Below are 21,050 nucleotides of genomic sequence, written 5' to 3'. Positions count from 1 at the left end.
GCACTCACACAAACACGAGAAGAAACATTTGTGGGGATTATTTCACAAAGAAGTTTAGAACAACACATTCGAATTTACACGGTTTATCGACGAGTTACAGCCTAAATTCCGAAGTTTATCCTGTTTTTAATGTGTGTGTACTGTGTTTGCGATTGTGAGCTAAAAAGAAAAAATGCTATTGCTGTTGCGTTTGTAATAGCGACTAGACGTATACACTATACTTCAATAAATGTGATCGTCGGGTAAAACATCCATTTTGTGTTATAGATTGAAATAAAAGTGATTGTTTATGTAAATATGAGCTATAGTAATGGTTTATGCAAGATATTACTTCAAAACTATATGTAAAGTGTAAAAAAATTGACTTAATTTTTAATTTAAAACAGAGCCATGGGCATCCCAAATTGGTAAAAGTGCAGTGAAAAACTTATGGTTAAGCTTTCTTAAAGTAGTTGGTCCTTATTGACTTTCTTCGAGATCGAATTATGTTATTTGTCGCGTTATTAATCGAAAATGGTTTTTGTTATTGCATCTCATAACCTCAATCGAAAATCTTTCTGAATACGTAAACTGTTTAACAAAGCGTTGTGAAGGAAGTTGAATTCAGAGAGTTAGTTAATTTACCTGTTATATATGATTCAACGGGAATATCAAATGAACAACGGGTTTAGTACAGGAGAAGAAGATTCCAGAGGTAATTCTGATCAAATATGTTGCCTTGTGGATGACAGTGACCGATGTAGGCGACTTGCTGGCAACGCGTCATACAGCAAGCGAATACAAAAGACTGTGGCCCTAAAGAGGCTTAAACTAAATATTGATCATCAGGTTAGAACTACATTTAAATATTTTACATTTTCATTCATAATTACTATAATTAAGAGGTCCTAATTATGCAATATGTTTATAGGCTAGGCACACATACATCTGTGATTACCATAAAACAATGATTCAGTGTGCTCGCACCAAGCAGAGAAGGAACAAAGACTCGGAGGATGACGATAATGAGGCAGAAATAGATTCTCCTGAGGTAGACTGGTTTCAATTACAAGTGAATACATTAAGGAGGTACAAGAAGCATTACAAGGTGCCCACAAGGCCAGGACTTAATAAGTCTCAATTAGCTGATGTAAGTACAACAATAATTAGCACTTTGATGTAGGTGTTTTAGTAGCCTGTGACTGAATCTAATAATTGAAGCCTTTGTCTTTTCCCAAGTTCCTATTAATTTCTTAATAAAAATTCATTAGAATTACATTAGCTCTTTGAGCCAGTTTGCACAATACACATGCATTCATATTTTTAAGTTTATTCTTCAATACTCAATTAATGTTTAACACATTATAAGATAATTTAGTTTATGAATTGCATTTAAATAGTGTTTTTACTTTTGTAAGTTGTTGAATAACTTAAGTTATACCCACATGTCGAAACAAACGACCATGTTACATGCAAGTAGAAGTTGGTTTGCACCTAAATTGGCTCTGAATTGTAACCCATGTCATGGTTACTATACTATTGATTTAAATAGAAATCATTGTTCACAGGTAATACAAAAGCACTTCAAGTCTCTACCAGTCAATGAAAAGGAGATTATAACATATTTCATTTATATGGTGAAAACTAATGGTAATAAATTAGATCACAAAAATGGAATGAATTCTGACTCTGTGTAAATTCAAGTGATTATTTATGAACTTTTAGACTTAATTTAGGATTAGATTAGATAATTTCTCTTCCTTAATTTCCAATCTTCATTTAATTATTTCTATAAAATTGTACATAATAATTCTTATGAACTTAATAATTTTAAGTGTCTTTGAAGTGAAGCATAATGACTTGTTTTGTTTATCAAATGTACTCATTCATGTGGTCTCATAATATTTATTCAGCGTAGAAAAGATTTTCTACACTATATTAAAATGCAATGATTGTTAATTGAAAAAGGGAAATGCAATGCTAATATTAATGTAAGTATTGTTAAAGAGATTTAATAACATATAATTGTATAAATTATTTTGATTTAATCATCCTCTTCTGACGATATCTCAATCCATGCTGATTTTTCTGCCTTAACTTTGAGTTCAGCTGTCTTGGGTAATGTTGGGACAACTGTAAAAAAATATTTGGTATAAATGTAATTTTCAAGAAATATATAGATTATATTAGAAAGAAAAAAGTTGAAAAATTTTAATTATAGAAGTTCAATAGGCTGTCTGTTTAAATAATTAGTTTTATTAGTATGTTTTATCATTCTCATTTGTGTAAATAAAATAATATTTATATTAATAATTACAACCTTTTGATTGTTGGTAAATTAAAATAAAATAGATACCAAAATTTTGTACCACAACTAGGAGGTTTTACAAAATTGTAGTCATCTAAAAGTCCATATATCATGGCAGGATATAATCCTGGTTTGATTGTATTAGATTACTATTAAATTAGTCAGGTATAAAAGTATATATACTTAATGAAATATTAAACAGAAGATGCATTATTGTTAAGCAGGCATTTGTATTAATTTTTGAATGCCTATTTGATGATAACCAATAACTGCTTATAATTACAATGCGTAAATAAATATTTACCATCATATTTGCTAGGTTCAACTATTTGAACATCATCATCCATTTCCACATCACTCTCTGGGTTGATATCATTAGCATTATAATTCTTAAGGCAAATGCTTAGCTCCTTTTTGATTAGTGATTGCTTGTGTTCAGTTGTTATAATATCTGCATAATTAATCTTGACTCTCTTTAGTCTGGGAACAATTTTTATTAATTTTAGTAAATGTATATTATGGGTCTCATTTAAATTGGGTTAGTATTTGTAATAATTATAAATGCCTAAGGAATTTTGAATGGATATTTGTTTTTTTAAATTATTGATAACACCTGGATGACATTGAATTAAATTAAAAATATGAGAAGAAATATTATAATTTATTGTGTGTATTTATTCATTATTTTTACTGAAATCGTAAAAAAAATTGTAAATTTCCATATTGCGTCTGTTGCTTGGTTTCCCGTGTCCCACTGTTTCCATTTTATCATGATTGTTCATCTAAATTTTTCTCTAGTACTAAGGGTACATTTTCACTCATATGAAAAGGGTTAAAATAAAAGTTTATTTTATTAAATATCATAGTTGTAGAAAGTACTTTTTATCTTATTCCACTTCTAGCAGAAACCCAAAACAATCTGATGGGGTTGGAGTTAAAATTAGATGGAAACGGGAAGAAAAGAAGTACGAAATATGGAATAAGTAACAACTGGAAGTGGTTAGTGAATCCTATACTCATTGGGCTTTATAACGGATAAAGTGTAACTCACAGCAATCTTATAAAAGTTTATGCTACAGTAACACACATTTTCATCTATTCAGATCACCCTTTCTAGAAGTTCCCTTAGTTAAATTCAGCCAAATGGTTGGACCACTCTAAACATTGTAAACAATATTTTATTGTTGACAATAATAACAAACAGAAAATTACAATAAGGTGCAATTATAAATAGTTGCAGTGTTTATCATCTGCATTGGCCCTAAACTGAGCCAAAAGTAGATATGCCTTCAAATAAAGTATCTATTGTTGATAGATAATTAAGTCAAGACTTTAATGGTTGAAGTTAGACCAGTGTATCCCAACCTTATTATGTGCCCCCCAAATCAGGTGTTTTGAGCCATTGGTTGTTGAATGTTTTTAAATATAAAATTAATATCAATTCAGTTGTTTCTTAGACAAGTATTTACTTTTATTTAACTGATAATTTTTGTTGGACTCATTTTAATTTAACATAGCTAATAACACTATGAAATTCTTCGAGTTAGAACTATCATAGTGGGTTGGAAGTTGTCTTATAAAATATTCTACCTTAATGTATCATCACTGATTATAGCCTTCTTCAACACATCAACAACAGATTTTCCTTTCTCCGATGCACTTAGTATGGCTTTATGTACTATATTAACATTGTGTATGGCAGCTCCTGTCAAATCTAATAAACAGGGCTCCTTATATTGATTCATACCAACAACAAGCAAGCCCCCACCTGCACTTCCTTCCTCAAATGTACACATACATACTGCTTCTTCTATGTAGCTTGGATCAGATAAAAGAATACTGAAATTGTTATATAAAAAAGTATGTATAGTTAAATCTCATAAGAATTACTATTATATAAAAGTCATAGTGTGTATCACTTAAATAACATGAATGTACTAACTCGCTTCCAAAAATGGCATAAGTCAAACACACAGGATAGTGGTACAAAACTGTTGGAATAGGATCCTTTTCAGCAATAGAATGTATTATAACTTTGTCCCCCACTCGTGTTACATCAGGCCTTTTAAAATGAGCTAATGCAGCTAGTGTAGCTATACTGGCACATTCAATTAAGTTTCCTTCATGGTTTAAAATTTTAACATCGACTCTTAGTGACCACACCTTAAATAGATTTTTTTAAATACACATGTGATTACATAATTTTTGTAATACTTAAATTAATTAATGTATTATGTATAACATACCTTTTCTTCAACTACAATACATAGAGATTCAAGATCTATACATTTTGAATCCTTGTAACACTTTTCTAATAATCTGTTGAGATTTACTGTGTGATCTGTTTGTCTGTTTGCCTCAAACTGTGGTGCAGCCATAGGACTGATGTCCACGTTTATGAATATGATACCTTCATTTGGCCTAATTTGTTTTGGTTGAACCACTTCACATGATACCTGCGCCAAGACTCTATAAATCATAAAAAGTCAGCACTTGTAACAAAAAGGTTGATTTATAAAATACTAAATATAGTATATACATAAAAACAGGACTTACTTCGTTTCTCCTAGTGAAACCATACAACTTCCATAATCTGAGCCGAACGCGATTTGAAGATTTCTAGTTTCACTATAAATTCGCCCATCTAAACGCTGAAAAAGTGTTAAGTTTCATGGTGATCAAATCAATTAAATAATAAATACATGTTTGATAATTCATTTTTTATAAAAATAAACTCACGTGTCCACCAGCTATAATTTTTTGTAGAAAGGTTTTTTCAGAGTTTGATATTTGGGTTTCTTTCATTTTGTCAACATTCAGTACAATTATAGATCAATATACAAGTATAGCTTTCCCATAAATAATAAAGAGTATTTTAGGTATTTTTTTCTTTATTTGTAGGTTGTAATTGTATGTTTATTTTTTGCGCTTGTTTAGTAGAGCTGTAGCAAACCGTATGTATTCGTTACTGAGTAACGAGTACGCCATCTAGTACCGAGTAACGAAACGTTACTCACAAATACATTTCGTTACTCGCATCTTTCGTAGTATGAGTATCTACATGTTTCAGTTTACGCAAGTACTATTGATGTGTGTATAGAAACATTTGCTGATCGTATGTTTTACGCATGCGCGAGCATATTCGGTGAATTTAAAAACGTACATTACAAAGAGCGATGTTTGTTTATTATGTGAAGTAGGTATAATTTGAAAATTCGTCGTCGTCCAAGTTTTATTTTTTACAGATGTTTAATTTTATTCTAAGCAAAAATATTTTTATGTTGATTTATCGTTAGAATGCTATTCAAGTATTATTATCAATAAATAATTTTCGATACCTATTTGTTGCTTTTTCATTATAATTGATGCATATGCAATAGATTGCGATGTTATTGATATATAACATTAACATTTAAAAGTGCTCACGGTTAAAAGTGTCAAAATAGTAAATCCGAATTTTTTAAGAGAAGTAACGAGTAACGATACTATAGTAACGAGTACTAATTGTTATAGTAACGAATACATACGGGTACGCTTTTTTTCGTTACTTTTACACCTCTATTGTTTAGTGTTTAACTTTGGGAATTGGTTATTGGTATACATCATGTCAAATGTCAATGTCACATTCATCGGTGTCAGCGGTTAGATCAGTGATGCCATCTCCTACAGAACGTTCCCCGTAGAACCAAGAATTAAAAACCCCTTAACTTTTTGTTGTACATTCGGTTTGAGGTAATTTCAAATATGCATTACAAATACTTTCAACTAGTAAAAAATAACTGTTATTTAACCGAAAAAAGCCAAGTTGTGATTGGGTTAGATTTGATGTCATTGTATTTTACTTTATAATTATCTGCTTTTTAAACAACTATAAAAACCGAATGACGACATTCATCCATTCAACGTATAATTTTTTTTAAACCTGCATAAATTAGTGTTGATTCTAACGCTATGTTAATGAGGACAAAAAAATTACCTATTACTAAAAATATCGAAAATGGTAACTATCAAACAATTTTTCTACCTAAGGAAAAAAAAAAGACTACAATAAAATAAATTTTCGTTGATGGTTAGGATATTATCAAACTGCGTAAAATCTTATTTATAAGTAGGTTAATGCAATCATTTTCCTAATGTTATTTCTTCATAATGAGGTGTCTCATTATTCAGAAATAGCAATACATAGGCTATAGCTATTGAACCATATTATCACTGAAAGATACAAATTAGTAGTTGAAGGTAGAATAATATTTTAACAAATTACTTATCAGAGCAGTTTTAACGTAGTGGTTAAAGCATGCGCCTCCAAACCAAAGGTCGTAGGTTAGAACACCGTTGTCATTCAATGAGCACAATCAAAACTCGCGTGTACACAAGATAGAAAAACATAGGGCAATATTACGTATTTCTGTAAGGCCATAATCTGAGTAAAGGCTTTGCGCTTTGTTGCTACGGGTTTGACATACGGGAATCATACCCAAAATTTATTTTTCAAAATCATTAAGACGTGTTTCTGGTATTTCGGTTACATACATGCCTGAAAAATTGTTTATAGCAGTGTTGGCCTCCAGCGTACGACTCTCATCTCAGTCGTAGGTGAAGGAAAAACATTGTGAAGAAACCGGTATTTTTCAAATTCAAAATGATATTTGTCAGAAGGTTGATCACCTACTAATCTATGAAATAAAAAAATACAATTGTAGCGCCACTGGATTAATGTTTGTAAAATGAGTAATGAGATAGATGCACAAATAACTGAGCCATTCTTAATTGAAAAAAAAAAACAATTTCCATTGTAATAAGATCGATATTTATAAGTTACGTATGCTAATGGGTTGAGCGATTGCGTAATTCATATTTCGTGAAATAATTATAATATTTATTGATCACAATATATTATTAACTGTGGAATTCTTATCCATGAGGAATTCTCCTCCCTTATACGGTATACGGTATGTCGGTCTACATCAAGCGTATGCAAACAATGTTTGAATGACTATTGACTACTGTACACTGCACACAAATTCGATAATTTTCTTCCAATGGGCGCTATTAGCACTTGCTACTACGTTAATGACATGTGGCAAATACAGAAGGCTGATTACTTAATTCTTTATGAAATCAAAATTATTGAAGAAGATGCAATACGAAATTCCACCCGTATCACCTCGACGTCCGTCGTTCCACAACTGAGCATTTTTGAAGGCAGTTTTTGCCGCGCACCAGCGCTATGTGGAACCTTTAAGAAAAGAGCGTACCAATTCTTATAAGGCCCGCAACGCACTCGTGAACCCTCTGTCATTGAGAGTATCCATGGGCGGCGGTATCATTTAACATCAGTTGAGCCTCCTCGCTGTTTGTCCCCTGTTCTATAAAAAAAAACGTGTGGCACTCGGGGACTGCCGCGGTAAAGCTATTGCATTTTTTTTTCAACTTATGCAATTATAATTATTTATTTATGCATTATTATTATTTTTTTTTATATTAATTCAAGTTTTTTCTTTGATAAATTAATTCAATCTACCACTCTACCAGACTTAGACTAACTCGCCTATATAGTCTGTCTTACTCTAACGCGCACCGGCTACACCGATCTCGTCAGAGAGATGTGAATACGCAGTATGCGTTCTGTCCCGCTCTAACGCGCAAGGTTTTTTTCGTTACGGAATTTCTGGATTCGGTCTCCACGCTCGAGGCCCGCGATTGAAGCTATGCAATAGCTTAAACAAAAAATCTGCCCAAAACCCATAGGTATAGGGTTGTAACGCCACTGGATTGTTATTACTCTTGTGCTTTAGACAAAATTAATTCAAGGTATAAAAATATTCTGATTCTGTAGTAGGTATGTACAGTAAATTTATAGTATTTTTACTTTTACGTGGAATCAATTAATAATATCTGAATGATCCGTAACCCTGTACTTAAATATCATGTTATTTACGTAAACCATTACTGCTTATTGCCTCCCTTATACGGTATGTCGGTCTACATCAAGCGTATGCAAACAAATAATAATTACAGTTGTTTTCTTTTATCATTTAAAACTAACAAAAGATAGACAAAAGCTAATTACAACGTACTCTCTTTGAAGTTCTTTTTTTAAGTGTCTTATCTGTTCATAATTGGACTAGATATTCTATATTTTTCAGCTTATGGATTTAGGGTTATTTCAACTCTTCGCTATTGCATAACAATAAAAATAAATCAGTGGCGCTACAACCTGTTTAGATCTGGGCCTCAGATTTATGTATCTGTTTCATGATCATTAGTCATTCTAATAGGCAAGTAGACCATCTTTGGGTCAAGCTTCACGATGTTTTCGTTTCCCGTTTGAGCGAATGTGAAATGTGCACATAGAAAGAAAGTACATTGCTGCACAGCCAGGGCTCGAACCTATGACCTCAGGGAAGAGGGTCGCACGTTGAAGCCACTAGGCCATCACTGATCTTTGGTTATGGAATACGTTCACCTAATCCAAACAGCTTTGCTATCGTACTTAAATATTCTCTAGAACTTTGATAAAAATGTTTCATAATTAACTATACTTTCGATTATTGAGATTGGCCTACCATTAAAGCTTTCATATTTATATGTCCACCCTCCATTACGCCACCCTGTGTCACCGCTTGATATTTGTGTTACGGTAATCAGTACACGACATGCAATGGCCGGATTAGAACTTATCTTTTCTACTGTGTGCAACGCGACATTTTGCGCAACTATAGATGATAATCCATTGCACGGTAATATTTTTATTATATATATTTATTTCAAACACACAAATATACAGTATTTACAATATTCTTAACCTACATAATAGTAATTAATAAATAGAAAATTAAGAAGTTTGGTCCCTGTGGCAGTGTACCTTTAACGCTGGCAACATTTTTCCACTTATATTAATTTATTATACATTATTTACAATTATTTGAATATAACGTCTAATTAAAGAAAGAAACTTTACTGAACTAAGATTGATTTTTTTTTTTTTATAATTTTGTAAGTAAAGCCAAAATCATATATTGTAATCAACCTTATCAAGAGAAGTAGTGATGAAAGATAGTATAATATAAAAACAATAACGATTCTTAATAGAAGATTTATTGTTCAATTAAAATACATATATCTTTAATTGCTATTTGCGACGCTCCGTCTTTGTTTTCTGTTTTGCTGTTTTCGGAAAATTTAATACAGATACCTTACAATTCCAAAATTTAATTCTGATTTTAACAATATAACATTTGAGTTAAAAACATTATTTTCATGTGTGTTAAAGCTTTCATATATCCTTTGTCTTTTCATATTGGTTTGTCAGAATTACAAATTCTTGGATAAAGTTTGATAAGCATTTTTTTTATTTCTTTATCTATAACAAGTGAAATTTTTGTGATCCAGATGTTAAACCAGTACGCCACCAGTTGGAAAATTTTGTAAATGGCAAGCATCTGAGGATTGGAACGATCAATGTAGGTATCTGATTTATATCTAGATGTATATTTCTAGTCGAAATAAGAAAGAAAAGAAAGAAAAACATATTATTCGTTGTATTGTCTTTTGTTAACATAACTTTTACACATTTAAAGCAAACACTTTTTTTAAAGGATTGAAGCTATATATTATTATAAACTTATAATTATTTTACATAATTTTAAATTTTTCCCGACGTTTCGCGTGCTTTACAGCGTGCGTGGTCATGGTTACAGAAGACAAAAGGTGTTGAATGTCAAAAAGTATCACAGCTGTAGAAAAAGTTATACTATCGCGAAAAAGAGACGCGAATCTGTAAACTTATTTACATAACGTTTCAATTGCCTTCGCAGATAGTGATATAATATTCGTTTTTATATTAATTAATAAATATTAAACAGGGTGGAATACTACTAAAGATAGAAAATTCTAGTCAAATGACATAAAAAAAATAAAACTATTTTGATGGAACTTGAACTGGTTTAAATCCAAAAAATAACCTATAGGCATAAACTCTTGTTGTGTTGTGGTGTTTACTCGTAAGCCTTTTTACCAATTTTAATTTAATCTAAAATTATTTTCGTCATCAATCAACTTAAATATCAAGAAAATAATATGTTAAGTATTTGTAGCTGCATGCTCAGTGCTCACGTCTAGTACTCTGTAACTATCAATAGCGACAATTACGTCCCCGACTTGAATGTTGAGATTTAGTAGCGCGCCTACTTATACTAATAGTACCTACCCAAGGCAACATTACAACTTGCAAATAAGCGCTACGGATATTAAGAGAATTGTATCGAAATAGAACACAAAAACATCGGCATCGCTATCGCCAGACCGCACTGGCAAAGCGAGCGAGTACAGCCCTGCGATTCTGTAACTCATTTTTCGAACTCACACAGCGGTTTTCGCATCGGCGGTCGCTCTCAAATCAGTCGTGAAGCAGTCATTTTATGATTTGGCATTCTGAAAAGGTGGGAGCTTGTAGTTTATTGTTTATTAGAATGCCAAATCATCGTTGTGTGAGTTCGAAAAGTGAGTTACAGAATCGCAGGGCTGTGAGTTTTAAAAAAGTCACCCGAGAAAAACAATAGTATCTATGTAGAAACAAATTACTATATTTCATGGTATTTTTCCTAGTATTATCCTGAGAGTTGGGCGGAAAGGACTGAAAATGGCACATACATAGGCAGGGGAGCAGCATTCGACTTGGTACATATATTACAGAAGAAATTCAATTTCACTTACGAAGTTGTCGTTCCGGAAAGGAACATGTTGTACAGCGATGACAGACCACTGGAATCCCTCATTGGGCTACTTGCCTCAAATGTAAGTCTTTAAATAGAATAACTATGGGATTTTATAATAGGTACAGCAAAACGGTAGCTCATCTGATGTTGAGTGATGCCGCCGTCTATGGACACTCACAATGTTAGAAGGCTTGCAAGTGCGTTGCTGGCTTTTTATGAATTGGTACACTCTTTTATTAAATGACGGAAAATATTGTAAAGCGATGACAGACCACTGGAATCCATTATTTGGCTTCTTCAATCCAAAGTCTTTAATAGAAAAAAACGATTTTATGGCAACACGGTATCTCACCTGAAGTTGAGTGATGCCACCGCCCATGACACTCACATTGTCAGAAGACTCACAAGTTCCGGCTTTTTAAGAATTGGTACGCTTTTTTCTTGAATGAAAGTGAAATTGGCTCGGAAATACTTCATAGCGGTGGTGTGCGGCAAAAACTGCCTTAAGAAACGCTCAGTTGTGGAACGTCGGACGTCGGTGATATGGGTGAAATTTCGTATTGTGCCTTGACGTCCAATGATGAAACTTAGCCCCAGGTATTAATCCAAACTCCTCTGAATACTCTCCGTGGTAAATGCGGTCGAAGATGCAAAGTCAAGGGATCAATTCGTTTGGAAAGGGGTTGGTCGTCGACGATTCGACCCGCTCATCGTTGAATATGGTCAAGTGGAAGAAGCTGGTACTGGGGAGCTCCCGCCCCAAGGTACAAGAATAGACGACAAGGGAACAGAACTCCTAAGTGGTGGCCCGGAGTGAAGTCTTTTTGAAGACGACGAAGAAGACGTGTCGCTTTAATGAGCACACGAAGATTTTGGAGGCTAATGTAGCCTTCCCTTCTAAATGACCGCAAAATGAATGTCATTCGATATGTCAACGCCCAGTATTCTGATGCTGACTGAGGCGCAAACTTTAAAGAAGACTCTTCTTAGGGTTAAATTGTTCTAGATTTAGTCGACCTTTCGGAGACTCCACGTAACAGAGTTTCGACTATAAACATAATTTTATTCGGATATCGTCCACATAGCAATTAATAATCCTGTGTTGCAACATATTATTTATATGCAGAAGAAACAGGGTCGGAGATAGGACAGAGACGTGTCCATTGATGACAGGACCTTGATGCTCCGATCGATCAGAAAGCTGGAGATCCATTCGTATAATTTCTCGGGAGCTAAAAGCTTCGAGAGAAGCTCTTTATGCCAAACCCGATTGAAGGCTTTCCCTATATCCAACTGACCGACCGCATCGCATCCCAATCTTCTGACTTGTAGTGACACACAAGAGGTTGTGGAGGACGTGTGAACGGTCCCGTGCCCCGGACCAACAAAAATAAAACAACCTGCTGGCTGATTTCTAAAATCAAGAGTGATTTACTTAATTTCAAACTAATTTTAAATGGAACACAGATTTTGAAGAAACAGAAATGAAATTCAAATTTTAGGAATTGTTAATGATTGAGTGATTGGGTTATTTATACAGAGTAGGCCTGCTGGTAAAGAAGCCAACAGCAGGGTTAACATTTTTAAACAAAACTGATGTCCACAGCGTATTGATATGGCAGCGGCATTTATTCCAATTATGAAGAACTCGGATCAATTTGTAACATTCTCAACGATAATTGATGAGTCTAACTGGATGATGATGCTAAGACGCCCAAAGGAGTCGGCGGCTGGTTCTGGACTTCTTGCACCCTTTGACGAAAATGTTTGGTAAGAGAAGTAAATCATTACATAATATTAATAATCTCATTTCAAGCTTTTAAATTACTCAACAAATTTAATATAGAATTTAAAAGATTTCTAACTAATATCCACGGTGTTCTTCGCTTCCCGTCGTAAGCTTGATCTTTTGAGTAGGTACATCAAGCGATTAAAGAGTAGAGAAGTGCTATAACATTATAATTATTTATATTAGTTTTACTTTGTACACGTGATTCTTTATAAATAATTTTATATCAAGTACTGGTTTTAGTTAAGTAGCTTCCGAAAGATAAGGCCATGATGAAACCGTATAACTGTTCTAGAAAAAGAAAAAAATTTCAATAAAATGTACAGATGCAGAGGCTTCCTCGGTTTATTTTTTTAATACTTAATTATCTATAGCAATCGATGTACATAGTTTTCTTTAGGTTATTAACCCTGGCAGCAGTTATGATATATGGACCGTGCTTGACACTGCTAACGAAGCTTCGTAGTAAGTTAATGCCAGAAGAAGAGGATTATATACGCCTATCTCCGAGCTTTTGGTTTGTGTATGGATCTTTTATTAAGCAGGGTACCTCGTTGTCTCCTTCTGCAAGTAAGTGTTTTGCTATTCTTTAACTATAATAATTTATTTTTTTATTTTTTTATATAAGTCTTTATGTTGCAATCAGTCAGCTAGACTATGAGCAGATGTGTTGAGAGCTGTTAGACGTTCAGAGCAAAATCTCCATCGAGACTGCTCCTCTCTTTCAACCGTGTCTATCAAGACTTAGTATTTGTCGCCTTTTAAGCCTATTTATTAGGTCCGGTATGGTTAGTTGCGAGGCAAGCTTATTACGATGCATTTCTAGCCTTTTACTGTATTTCATACTCCAGGTCTTGATCTCCTCTTTGACAGTCCTGATTTTGAGGTGCTCATGAATCTCCGATGTTTTTATAAACCACGGACAGTTGGATATTTCAATAGCAAGCAATAATAAATATTATAGAAACATTTCAGGTGATACATGTAATTTATCATCACATTCGTGCCTAGGGCATGGTAAGAAAGACATTACTAACTTTTCTTCGTTTTCGGTTTTATTATAAAGATGAATTGAGTGAGATTCCTTTTTGATTTTTAGATCTTGAATAAAACCTTAGGTCATACATGAGGGCACGGCAGTGCGCCCGCTTAGTCGAGCAAAAAGCGACAAAGGAGCAAAAAAATCCTTTTATCTACGCAGCTCAGGCTATTTTTGTTCCCCTATAATTTTGTTGTGGATAAAATAAGTACCCTCAACGTTTACCAAGCAATTTTATAAGCACGGTAGATTTCATCTTTCATTAAATTTGAACCAGTCGTTTAAGAATCCCACCCGTCAAATATCTTAATTTTGTCACTCACTCACTGACTGACCGATCATCAAAACTCTAAGGCACTTCTAGCAGACATTGAAGCAAATGGCCAAGTCAATGTATTTATTTAGAATCATAAAAGTATTGTAATATTGATATGGCAGTAAGAAGACGAATAAGAAGTTATTAGGGCAGCTAATTAAGTAATAATTTAAGACAGAACGTTCCTTAAGTAGAGACTGAATAAATTAACCGACTTGGTATTAAGTACATGGATCTCACACCTTTTTACGATAGAAGAACTGCGTTGCGAGAGTTATGTAACCTAACTTTAGTGAAGTTACATATAAATAGTTTAGGTAATAATTAGAAGCGTAAACCAAATGTAAACAACCATCGTACATAGTACCTTTAGTTTTTGCCACACTTATAAATTGTACTTTAACATTTGTTTCCGATAAAGTCCGGTAACATATAGTTAGTGTCATTTAGATTTATGAACTCTTAAGCCAAGTTAGTTATAGCGTCACAAGCCCTAATTTTGTGTTAGTTATAAGCTCATATTTTAAACCGTTTAAGTCAGTTGTTACCCAGCTGTAAACAGAGTTTAATTTAAACACTCCATACAAAAAACTTAAACCGAGACTTGTTTTTTTACAAGTTATGTTTTTAATAGGATATAATATTTTTACATTAAATATGTAGTGTAGCCCTTAACAGTGAAAATCTAAGTATAAAACAAGGTTATATGTTCTCGATCATTTATCATTGCATCCATTATGTTTACACCGTAATCATTACAGCGATATTATCTATAAAATAATTTCATAGTATTGGATCGTGCGAGAATACAAAATCGTGTTTCTCGAAAGTGTGTTACGAAATATTATTCATATTATATTTTTATTTATAGATAAAATCTAAACATAACAATCAAATATACAGTATTTACAATTTTCTTAACCTACAAAGTAATAATAAAAAATATTAAAGAAAAATAACATTAAAACAAATTTGAGAAAGTTTGATCCCTGGACAGTGTACGTTTACCTTTAAGACTGGCAGCATTTCCTCGATGTATTGCGATACTTATTCGATGAGCGAGAAAAGCACCAGCTCTTCGGTCACCGGTACTATCTATCTATCTATTCACTTTTATTAAAATTTATAAATTATAGTTCGGGCGTTAATTCAGAGCAAATTAACAGGTTCACGTTACCAATATTCTACAGTTGGGCGTTTGTGTTGAGTTCAAGCGTGGAAGAAATTCCAATAACGACCAAACTTTTAAAATACGTTTTAATTTTCTATTTATTCATTTTTAATTATTTGTATTATTACTATGTAGGTTAAGGAAATTGTAAATACTGTATAAAAGTGAATTTATGTTTTTTTTGTTATTACAGCTAAAATATGGAGTTTACAACTACTCCAGATCCATGTATTTCCAAGGAGAAAAAACATGATTATTATTTGCATATTTATATTATTATTTTAATATTATTTGTAGTAATAATAATGCTTTATTTAATAAACAAAAAATCACAAGGTTATATGGTTATTATAGTGTTGATTACAATATTGTCCTAAATATTATATTAGTAGGTTGTCTTTAAAATGCATTCCATGGAACGAATTAACATCCCGAACGAATTATTGAACTGACCAATTAGAACGTCTTTTTAAAATCACAGTAAAGAACACTGAAAACGCGCTTTTTTTATAAAGTTAGAATAAATCTGAGATTTGAACTTTATGAGTTAAGTAGGTATTGAGAGTAGAATGTTGAAGCATATTTTACATAATGAAACATTTATTACAGACACAACCCGCGTTTTATTTGCGACATGGTGGCTGTTTATAATTTTATTATCAGCATTCTATACTGCGAATTTGACCGCTTTTTTGACTTTATCGAAATTCACTTTGGACATAGAAACAGTTCAGGATTTATATAAGAAAAACTATCGATGGGTGGCTCCGGAAGGTGGCGCTGTAGAAAATGCTGTCAAAAACGTAAGTATAATAGTATTATTTCTACTGTTATTACAAATATGTAGTTTTACTTTAGAGGGGGATAGTGTTGCCTTCGGGATCAGCTGAAAAGACAGATTCGACCGGGGAAATACCACTGTCTCACAGAAAACCGGCGTGAAGTATTAACACAATAGGTTTATCCTTATTCGTACTCGTATCTGTACTCGCGTTTCGTGCGTGCTCCTTCCTATTAAAAAAAAGTAAAAGTAAAAAATCATTTAATCATATAGGTAACATAATACACTTATGACTTGTCAGTAAAGAAATACATATTAATGCTTCTTACATTTACTGCCAGTTCTCAAATCAAGGGCGTAGAACGGGAGAGAAGAACTGGCAATAAACTCTCCGCCACTCTTTTTAATCGCATTTTTTTTGTTTTGCAAAATGTTTGTAAAACAACTTTCCTCTCTTATATCCGTCACTCCTCCTTCCTCTCCTACTCTGGAAACAAATTAAAACGTTGTTTGTACCTCGGCCTGGAGTGTGTGTATACGTCCGGGAGGATATTTGCTCTTATCATCTCGCGATGCTTGAAGGCAAGAATCAACTTTGGTTGCGCGTATACTGCGACGACCATCCGCTATACTACGTTTGTATAGCTCCCATATTGGTTATACTGAAATTACCCGGCTCGAAGAGCACATACAAAAACAAGCAGACTCCCTGCTCCAAAATATTCTCACTGCAGCGATTTTAACGCCCATCACACCGATTATGCGGAAAGATCATTTCACCTTCGACCATGCCCTGCCCTAACCTGAAACAAATTGTGCCCTCTATCACGAATTCCCAGATGTCGACGGTCATAAACCTTCACTGTTGGACCGACTGCTAACCTTTCATCTGGATGCCTACCACGATCCTCAGCAACTTCTACCGTATTTATCATGGAAGTGCTTTGAAGAATTGTTGGGACCTGCGGCTGAATTCCATCATCGGACTTATCGGACGCAGAATACGAAATTCCATCCTTTCCATCTCGATGCCTTGCCTTCCGCAACACAGTGCTTTTAAAGGCACATTCTGCCGTGCACTACCTCTTTTTAAAACCAGCTGCTGTTCGAGATATTTGACTAAGGGGTCTTCAAGAAAAGAGCGTACCAATCCCTGAAAGGTGCCTGTGAATGTGGCCTGCTCGTTTGCCGCCTATCTCATAAAAAGCAATAGGTAGAGATGTGAAATTATTTTTATTACTATTTATTATTTCCATATAATATGTGTTTGAATACGTGTGTTTTTTACTTTAACGAAGTTTGGAAGTTGGGCATGTGCTGTACATATTTCTGAGATCAATTTTATGAATGGATAAATCTCTTAATGACTTCTTAAATTTATAAGAAATAATATGTATCACCACCACAGGACTAAAGAGCCCAGAAGTAATTATAATAATTGTTTGTAGAAGTACCATTATCAGCTTAAATGGGTTTGCTAAGAACAGTGCCAGTACTGTCAATAGGTATATATAGAGCGAGTCGTATTTCTATATTAGGTTCATATACCGCGTGATCCGACGGAGTCACCAGCCGATTATAAAGGCGTGGGAGGGACCCAGTAGCAGTAGGTATTTAACTATGGTTTTGATAGAAGAATTAATAAATGCGGATGCGGTATCACTGAAAATTATAGAGAACCGGCGAAGAGATATAAGAAAAACTTCACAATTATTTCTAATATTTATATTCTTTCAGCCGGATGAAGTAATAAATTTCCTACTAAAAACTGTTACGACTGGACGAGGTAGATTTCTGTCAGTCAGAGATACGTCCTCGTTCCTTACTTATGTATCCGAAGGAGCGGTGTTAGTCCAACCAAGCGTTACTTTACAATACCTTATGTACAACGACTATTTACAAAAAACCAGGATGGGCGTACCCGAAGCTGAAAGATGCACGTACGTAGTTGCACCTGGTGTGTTCATGACCAAAAGGAGAGCGTTTGCATACCAACATAAGTCGAAATTGAAATCGCTGTTTAATCCGGTGTAAGTATAATTAATTTCCATCGTATTTGGTAGACATTGTGCTATGCCTGCCGCATAGAATTCTTAGTTAAAGGAAAGAAAAACTGTTTTACTTTCAATTGCCACTCACACATTGAAATCGAATCACAATCACAATGAATCGATGTATTTTTTCTTTTCGTGTGTGTTGCTTGTCACATTAAATCTTGTTAGTAGTTTTGGAGCCTGGTAAACTCAAACATTTGTGCAGATTCTTCTTAATATTTCTTATACTATACTTCTTAAGATCCTTAATATTTGTGTAGATTACCCCCTCCCCCCCTATTTTGCCAATTCTAGACAGAGACAATTAAAATCCAGAGTAACACACCCTTTCACGTACTTATATTACAGTATGCTTAAGGTCTAACTTCGACGGTCGACTTTCGTTTATTAGACGTAAATAGTTTTTCTTAAAAAAAAAACAAATAAACATGCACTAAGTACCACGGAATAATTGTAATCACCCATAACACTGGGATTCCCTAGTGCAGGGGAATACAGTTAGATCAATGTTGTCTAGTAAGACGAAGTTGCTCACCAAAATATCCAATAAATCAATTTTTCAGTATAAAGAGCGTAATACATTCGGGAATTCTTTCGCACCTCTCTATGCGTAACTTACCCGATACTAAGATCTGCCCTCTGGATTTACAATCAAAAGACAGGCAGTTGAGTAACACGGATCTCCTGATGACATATTACATCATGATGACGGGATTAGCTGCTGCTCTTGCTGTCTTCCTTGCAGAAGTAAGTTTACTGTTCTATGAACCTAAATTGAGCGAGTCTTAAAATGTGTCCTGAATGCACTGAAGCCAAATTTACACTGCGCAATTCAACATGGTATATTATAATAATTTAATACCTCTCCGAGCGGCTTGATCCTTTGGCGTTGCGTAGAGATGTGGGGTCACTCTGCATCTTCTACCGCATTTACAATGGAGAGTGTTGAAGTCGTGTACGACTTTAACGCGACAGCTCTACAGCAGTCGGTCTTGACTGCAACATGCGGTCCGTCTATGGCCCGCTTAATGCGCGCTCTTAACTAATAATCCCAGGCAATCGTAGGGGCCTCCAGCTCAAATGCAATAAACAATGTATACGTGATTACTGTTATCTATGACTCTGTAGCCATGGTGGAAACTAATAACGCTTACTTAAAAATATTTTCGTATTTCTAGATATCCCTAAAACGATACATTCATCCCAAAAGTGACGTCATACATCCAAGGTTCCGCCGAAAGAGACCAAATAAGATTGAACCAGCTATATTTGATGACAACCGTCCGCCGCCATACGAGTCTTTGTTCGGAAAAACAAAAGGACAATCGAAAAAGAAGTTTATCAATGGCAGAGAGTATTGGGTTATAAAGAAAGAGAACGGAGAGACTAGACTGATTCCTGTGAGGTCACCATCAGCTCTCTTATATCGATAAATTTGCGAATTAACGTTGCTTTTCGATGCTAGTATGTAATTTTTAAGAATAATAACACTTTATTTATATCATAATAACACAAAACAGGAGAGAAATAAGATTAAATAAATGAAGATAAAAGATGTAAATGGACTTAAAGCAGTTTCTTGCAGACCTCTTATTTTAAAAAAATAGCATATATTGATTATCGAGTGACTCTAAAAGTTCTTTTAAATTCCTTCTACAATCATCGATTTTCTCATCTTGACGTTTTTAATAAATTAAAGGCAGAAATGATGTACAAAATAAGTAAATGGTCACACACTCTCTCATCACACACACTATACGCACGCATAGACACACCAATATTTATATCACATTTTATTAGGGTAGGCCGTTTGTGGCATTTTATTCTGAAGATTTAGATTTTTTATGTAAGTTGTTGGCGTATGTTTTAGCCAGACACACCTTGATATTGAGACATGTTCTTCATGTTTTTGCTAGAGTTAGTTTCCTCCCTTACCTTACGATAAACGAGTCAAAGAGTCTGGATATTTCAGGTCTTTGTTGGAAAATATAAGTCTGGGTATATATTTTACTCCTTAGGCAAAAATATCCTCAAAGATTTATAATGATTATTCCAAGATTTAGTACTTGACGCTATTAAACTATGTAATTGCAATTTATGAAAAAATTGAAAAAAGAATAATATCGCAAAGGATAAAATAAAATATTGTTTGATTCATATATTTTTATTAACTGTGAAAATTTTCACATTTGTCTCAAACATACATAGTACATTTGACCAAACGATTTGACAGACCGAGCCCAAGCCGAGTCTACACACCTATAAAATATTATGCATAATTGTATAAATAAAGTATAAAACTTGAAAGCCTTATTCTGGTATTTACCTATAAAATACTTCACTATCATAACATTTGATTTTAATGATAAGGCGTTCAAGACCACAAAATATTGAACATATCTAAAAAATTGTTTGTTTACGAATCTTTGTTAATGAAGTTGTAATAATTTTCTTATAATAAAGACGATCACATGTTTTAAGTATAAAAAACAATTTTTGTTAATATTCGAATTTGTGACAATATAAAACGGCTATATATTTATTTTACATTTTAAATATTCGATTAATTAATGATGGTGTCATTTTAAACGAAACAAATATGTGTAACATTACTTAGTTATGCTACAGTTAATCGACAGTACGGTCGAAAAACCTTAGCCTGGTCGCAAGGAAAGTTTATAATCTATGTTTATAATTTTTTCTTAATACGAAAGGTCTGTTCTCCAAATTATTATTGTTGTCTAAAAAAATCGTATCAACGATTCATTAATTTTATAAAATAACACATGATTATATTTTATATTGTCACAAATTATTTAAGATTACTTAACCTAGAAATGCACACTATATTTGGTGTGAACAATGCTTGGAACAATCTAAATAAAAATATAAA

At 33.5% G+C, this 21,050-nt stretch overlaps 3 protein-coding genes across 6 annotated transcripts; 2 read left to right on the top strand and 1 right to left on the bottom strand.

Moving 5' to 3' along the window:
• Positions 1-2,014, top strand: LOC125058038 (histone deacetylase complex subunit SAP30 homolog). Its single transcript, XM_047662043.1, has 3 exons — positions 1-828; positions 911-1,129; positions 1,548-2,014. The coding sequence occupies exons 1-3, from the start codon at positions 634-636 to the stop codon at positions 1,674-1,676; spliced, it is 543 nt and encodes a 180-aa protein (XP_047517999.1). The 5' UTR covers positions 1-633; the 3' UTR covers positions 1,677-2,014.
• On the bottom strand, positions 1,976-5,219 carry LOC125058037 (exosome complex component RRP45). Its single transcript, XM_047662042.1, has 7 exons — positions 5,027-5,219; positions 4,844-4,938; positions 4,534-4,756; positions 4,230-4,450; positions 3,878-4,126; positions 2,592-2,767; positions 1,976-2,112 (listed from the first exon to the last, which is right to left on the bottom strand). The coding sequence occupies exons 1-7, from the start codon at positions 5,090-5,092 to the stop codon at positions 2,024-2,026; spliced, it is 1,119 nt and encodes a 372-aa protein (XP_047517998.1). The 5' UTR covers positions 5,093-5,219; the 3' UTR covers positions 1,976-2,023.
• Positions 2,761-19,822, top strand: LOC125058034 (glutamate receptor ionotropic, delta-2-like). 4 transcript variants are annotated; one of them, XM_047662036.1, is made up of 9 exons: positions 2,761-3,286; positions 9,683-9,753; positions 10,898-11,086; positions 12,614-12,777; positions 13,197-13,366; positions 15,932-16,125; positions 17,841-18,133; positions 18,721-18,904; positions 19,336-19,822. In XM_047662036.1, exons 3-9 carry the CDS (start codon positions 11,030-11,032, stop codon positions 19,588-19,590), a joined length of 1,317 nt encoding a protein of 438 aa, XP_047517992.1. In that variant the 5' UTR covers positions 2,761-3,286; positions 9,683-9,753; positions 10,898-11,029; the 3' UTR covers positions 19,591-19,822. The 4 variants fall into 4 exon arrangements, with proteins under 4 accessions (XP_047517992.1, XP_047517993.1, XP_047517990.1 ...); XM_047662034.1 differs by lacking the exon at positions 2,761-3,286 and adding an exon at positions 8,636-9,030; XM_047662037.1 differs by lacking the exon at positions 9,683-9,753.
• The last annotated feature ends 1,228 nt before the right edge of the window (positions 19,823-21,050 follow it).

Source organism: Pieris napi, chromosome 17, assembly GCF_905475465.1.
Source record: "Pieris napi chromosome 17, ilPieNapi1.2, whole genome shotgun sequence".
Taxonomy (NCBI): domain Eukaryota; kingdom Metazoa; phylum Arthropoda; class Insecta; order Lepidoptera; family Pieridae; genus Pieris; species Pieris napi.
Note: the sequence above shows the minus strand (reverse complement) of the source record. Positions and strands in the feature narration are given on the sequence as shown.

What these genes read in the sequence shown, in the direction of transcription:
- LOC125058034 (XM_047662034.1), top strand. Translation starts at nt 8,952, where the DNA reads ATGGCCGGATTAGAACTTATCTTTTCTACTGTGTGCAACGCGACATTT. An exon ending in AGATGATAATCCATTGCACG is followed by an intron (nt 9,031 to 9,682) that starts GTAATATTTTTA and finishes TTTGTGATCCAG; the next exon opens with ATGTTAAACCAGTACGCCAC. An exon ending in CCCTTTGACGAAAATGTTTG is followed by an intron (nt 12,778 to 13,196) that starts GTAAGAGAAGTA and finishes AGTTTTCTTTAG; the next exon opens with GTTATTAACCCTGGCAGCAG.
- LOC125058038 (XM_047662043.1), top strand. Translation starts at nt 634, where the DNA reads ATGATTCAACGGGAATATCAAATGAACAACGGGTTTAGTACAGGAGAA. An exon ending in AACTAAATATTGATCATCAG is followed by an intron (nt 829 to 910) that starts GTTAGAACTACA and finishes ATATGTTTATAG; the next exon opens with GCTAGGCACACATACATCTG. An exon ending in ATAAGTCTCAATTAGCTGAT is followed by an intron (nt 1,130 to 1,547) that starts GTAAGTACAACA and finishes CATTGTTCACAG; the next exon opens with GTAATACAAAAGCACTTCAA.
- LOC125058037 (XM_047662042.1), bottom strand. Translation starts at nt 5,092, where the DNA reads ATGAAAGAAACCCAAATATCAAACTCTGAAAAAACCTTTCTACAAAAA. An exon ending in GTATTGTAGTTGAAGAAAAG is followed by an intron (nt 4,451 to 4,533) that starts GTATGTTATACA and finishes AATCTATTTAAG; the next exon opens with GTGTGGTCACTAAGAGTCGA. An exon ending in TATGCCATTTTTGGAAGCGA is followed by an intron (nt 4,127 to 4,229) that starts GTTAGTACATTC and finishes TAACAATTTCAG; the next exon opens with TATTCTTTTATCTGATCCAA.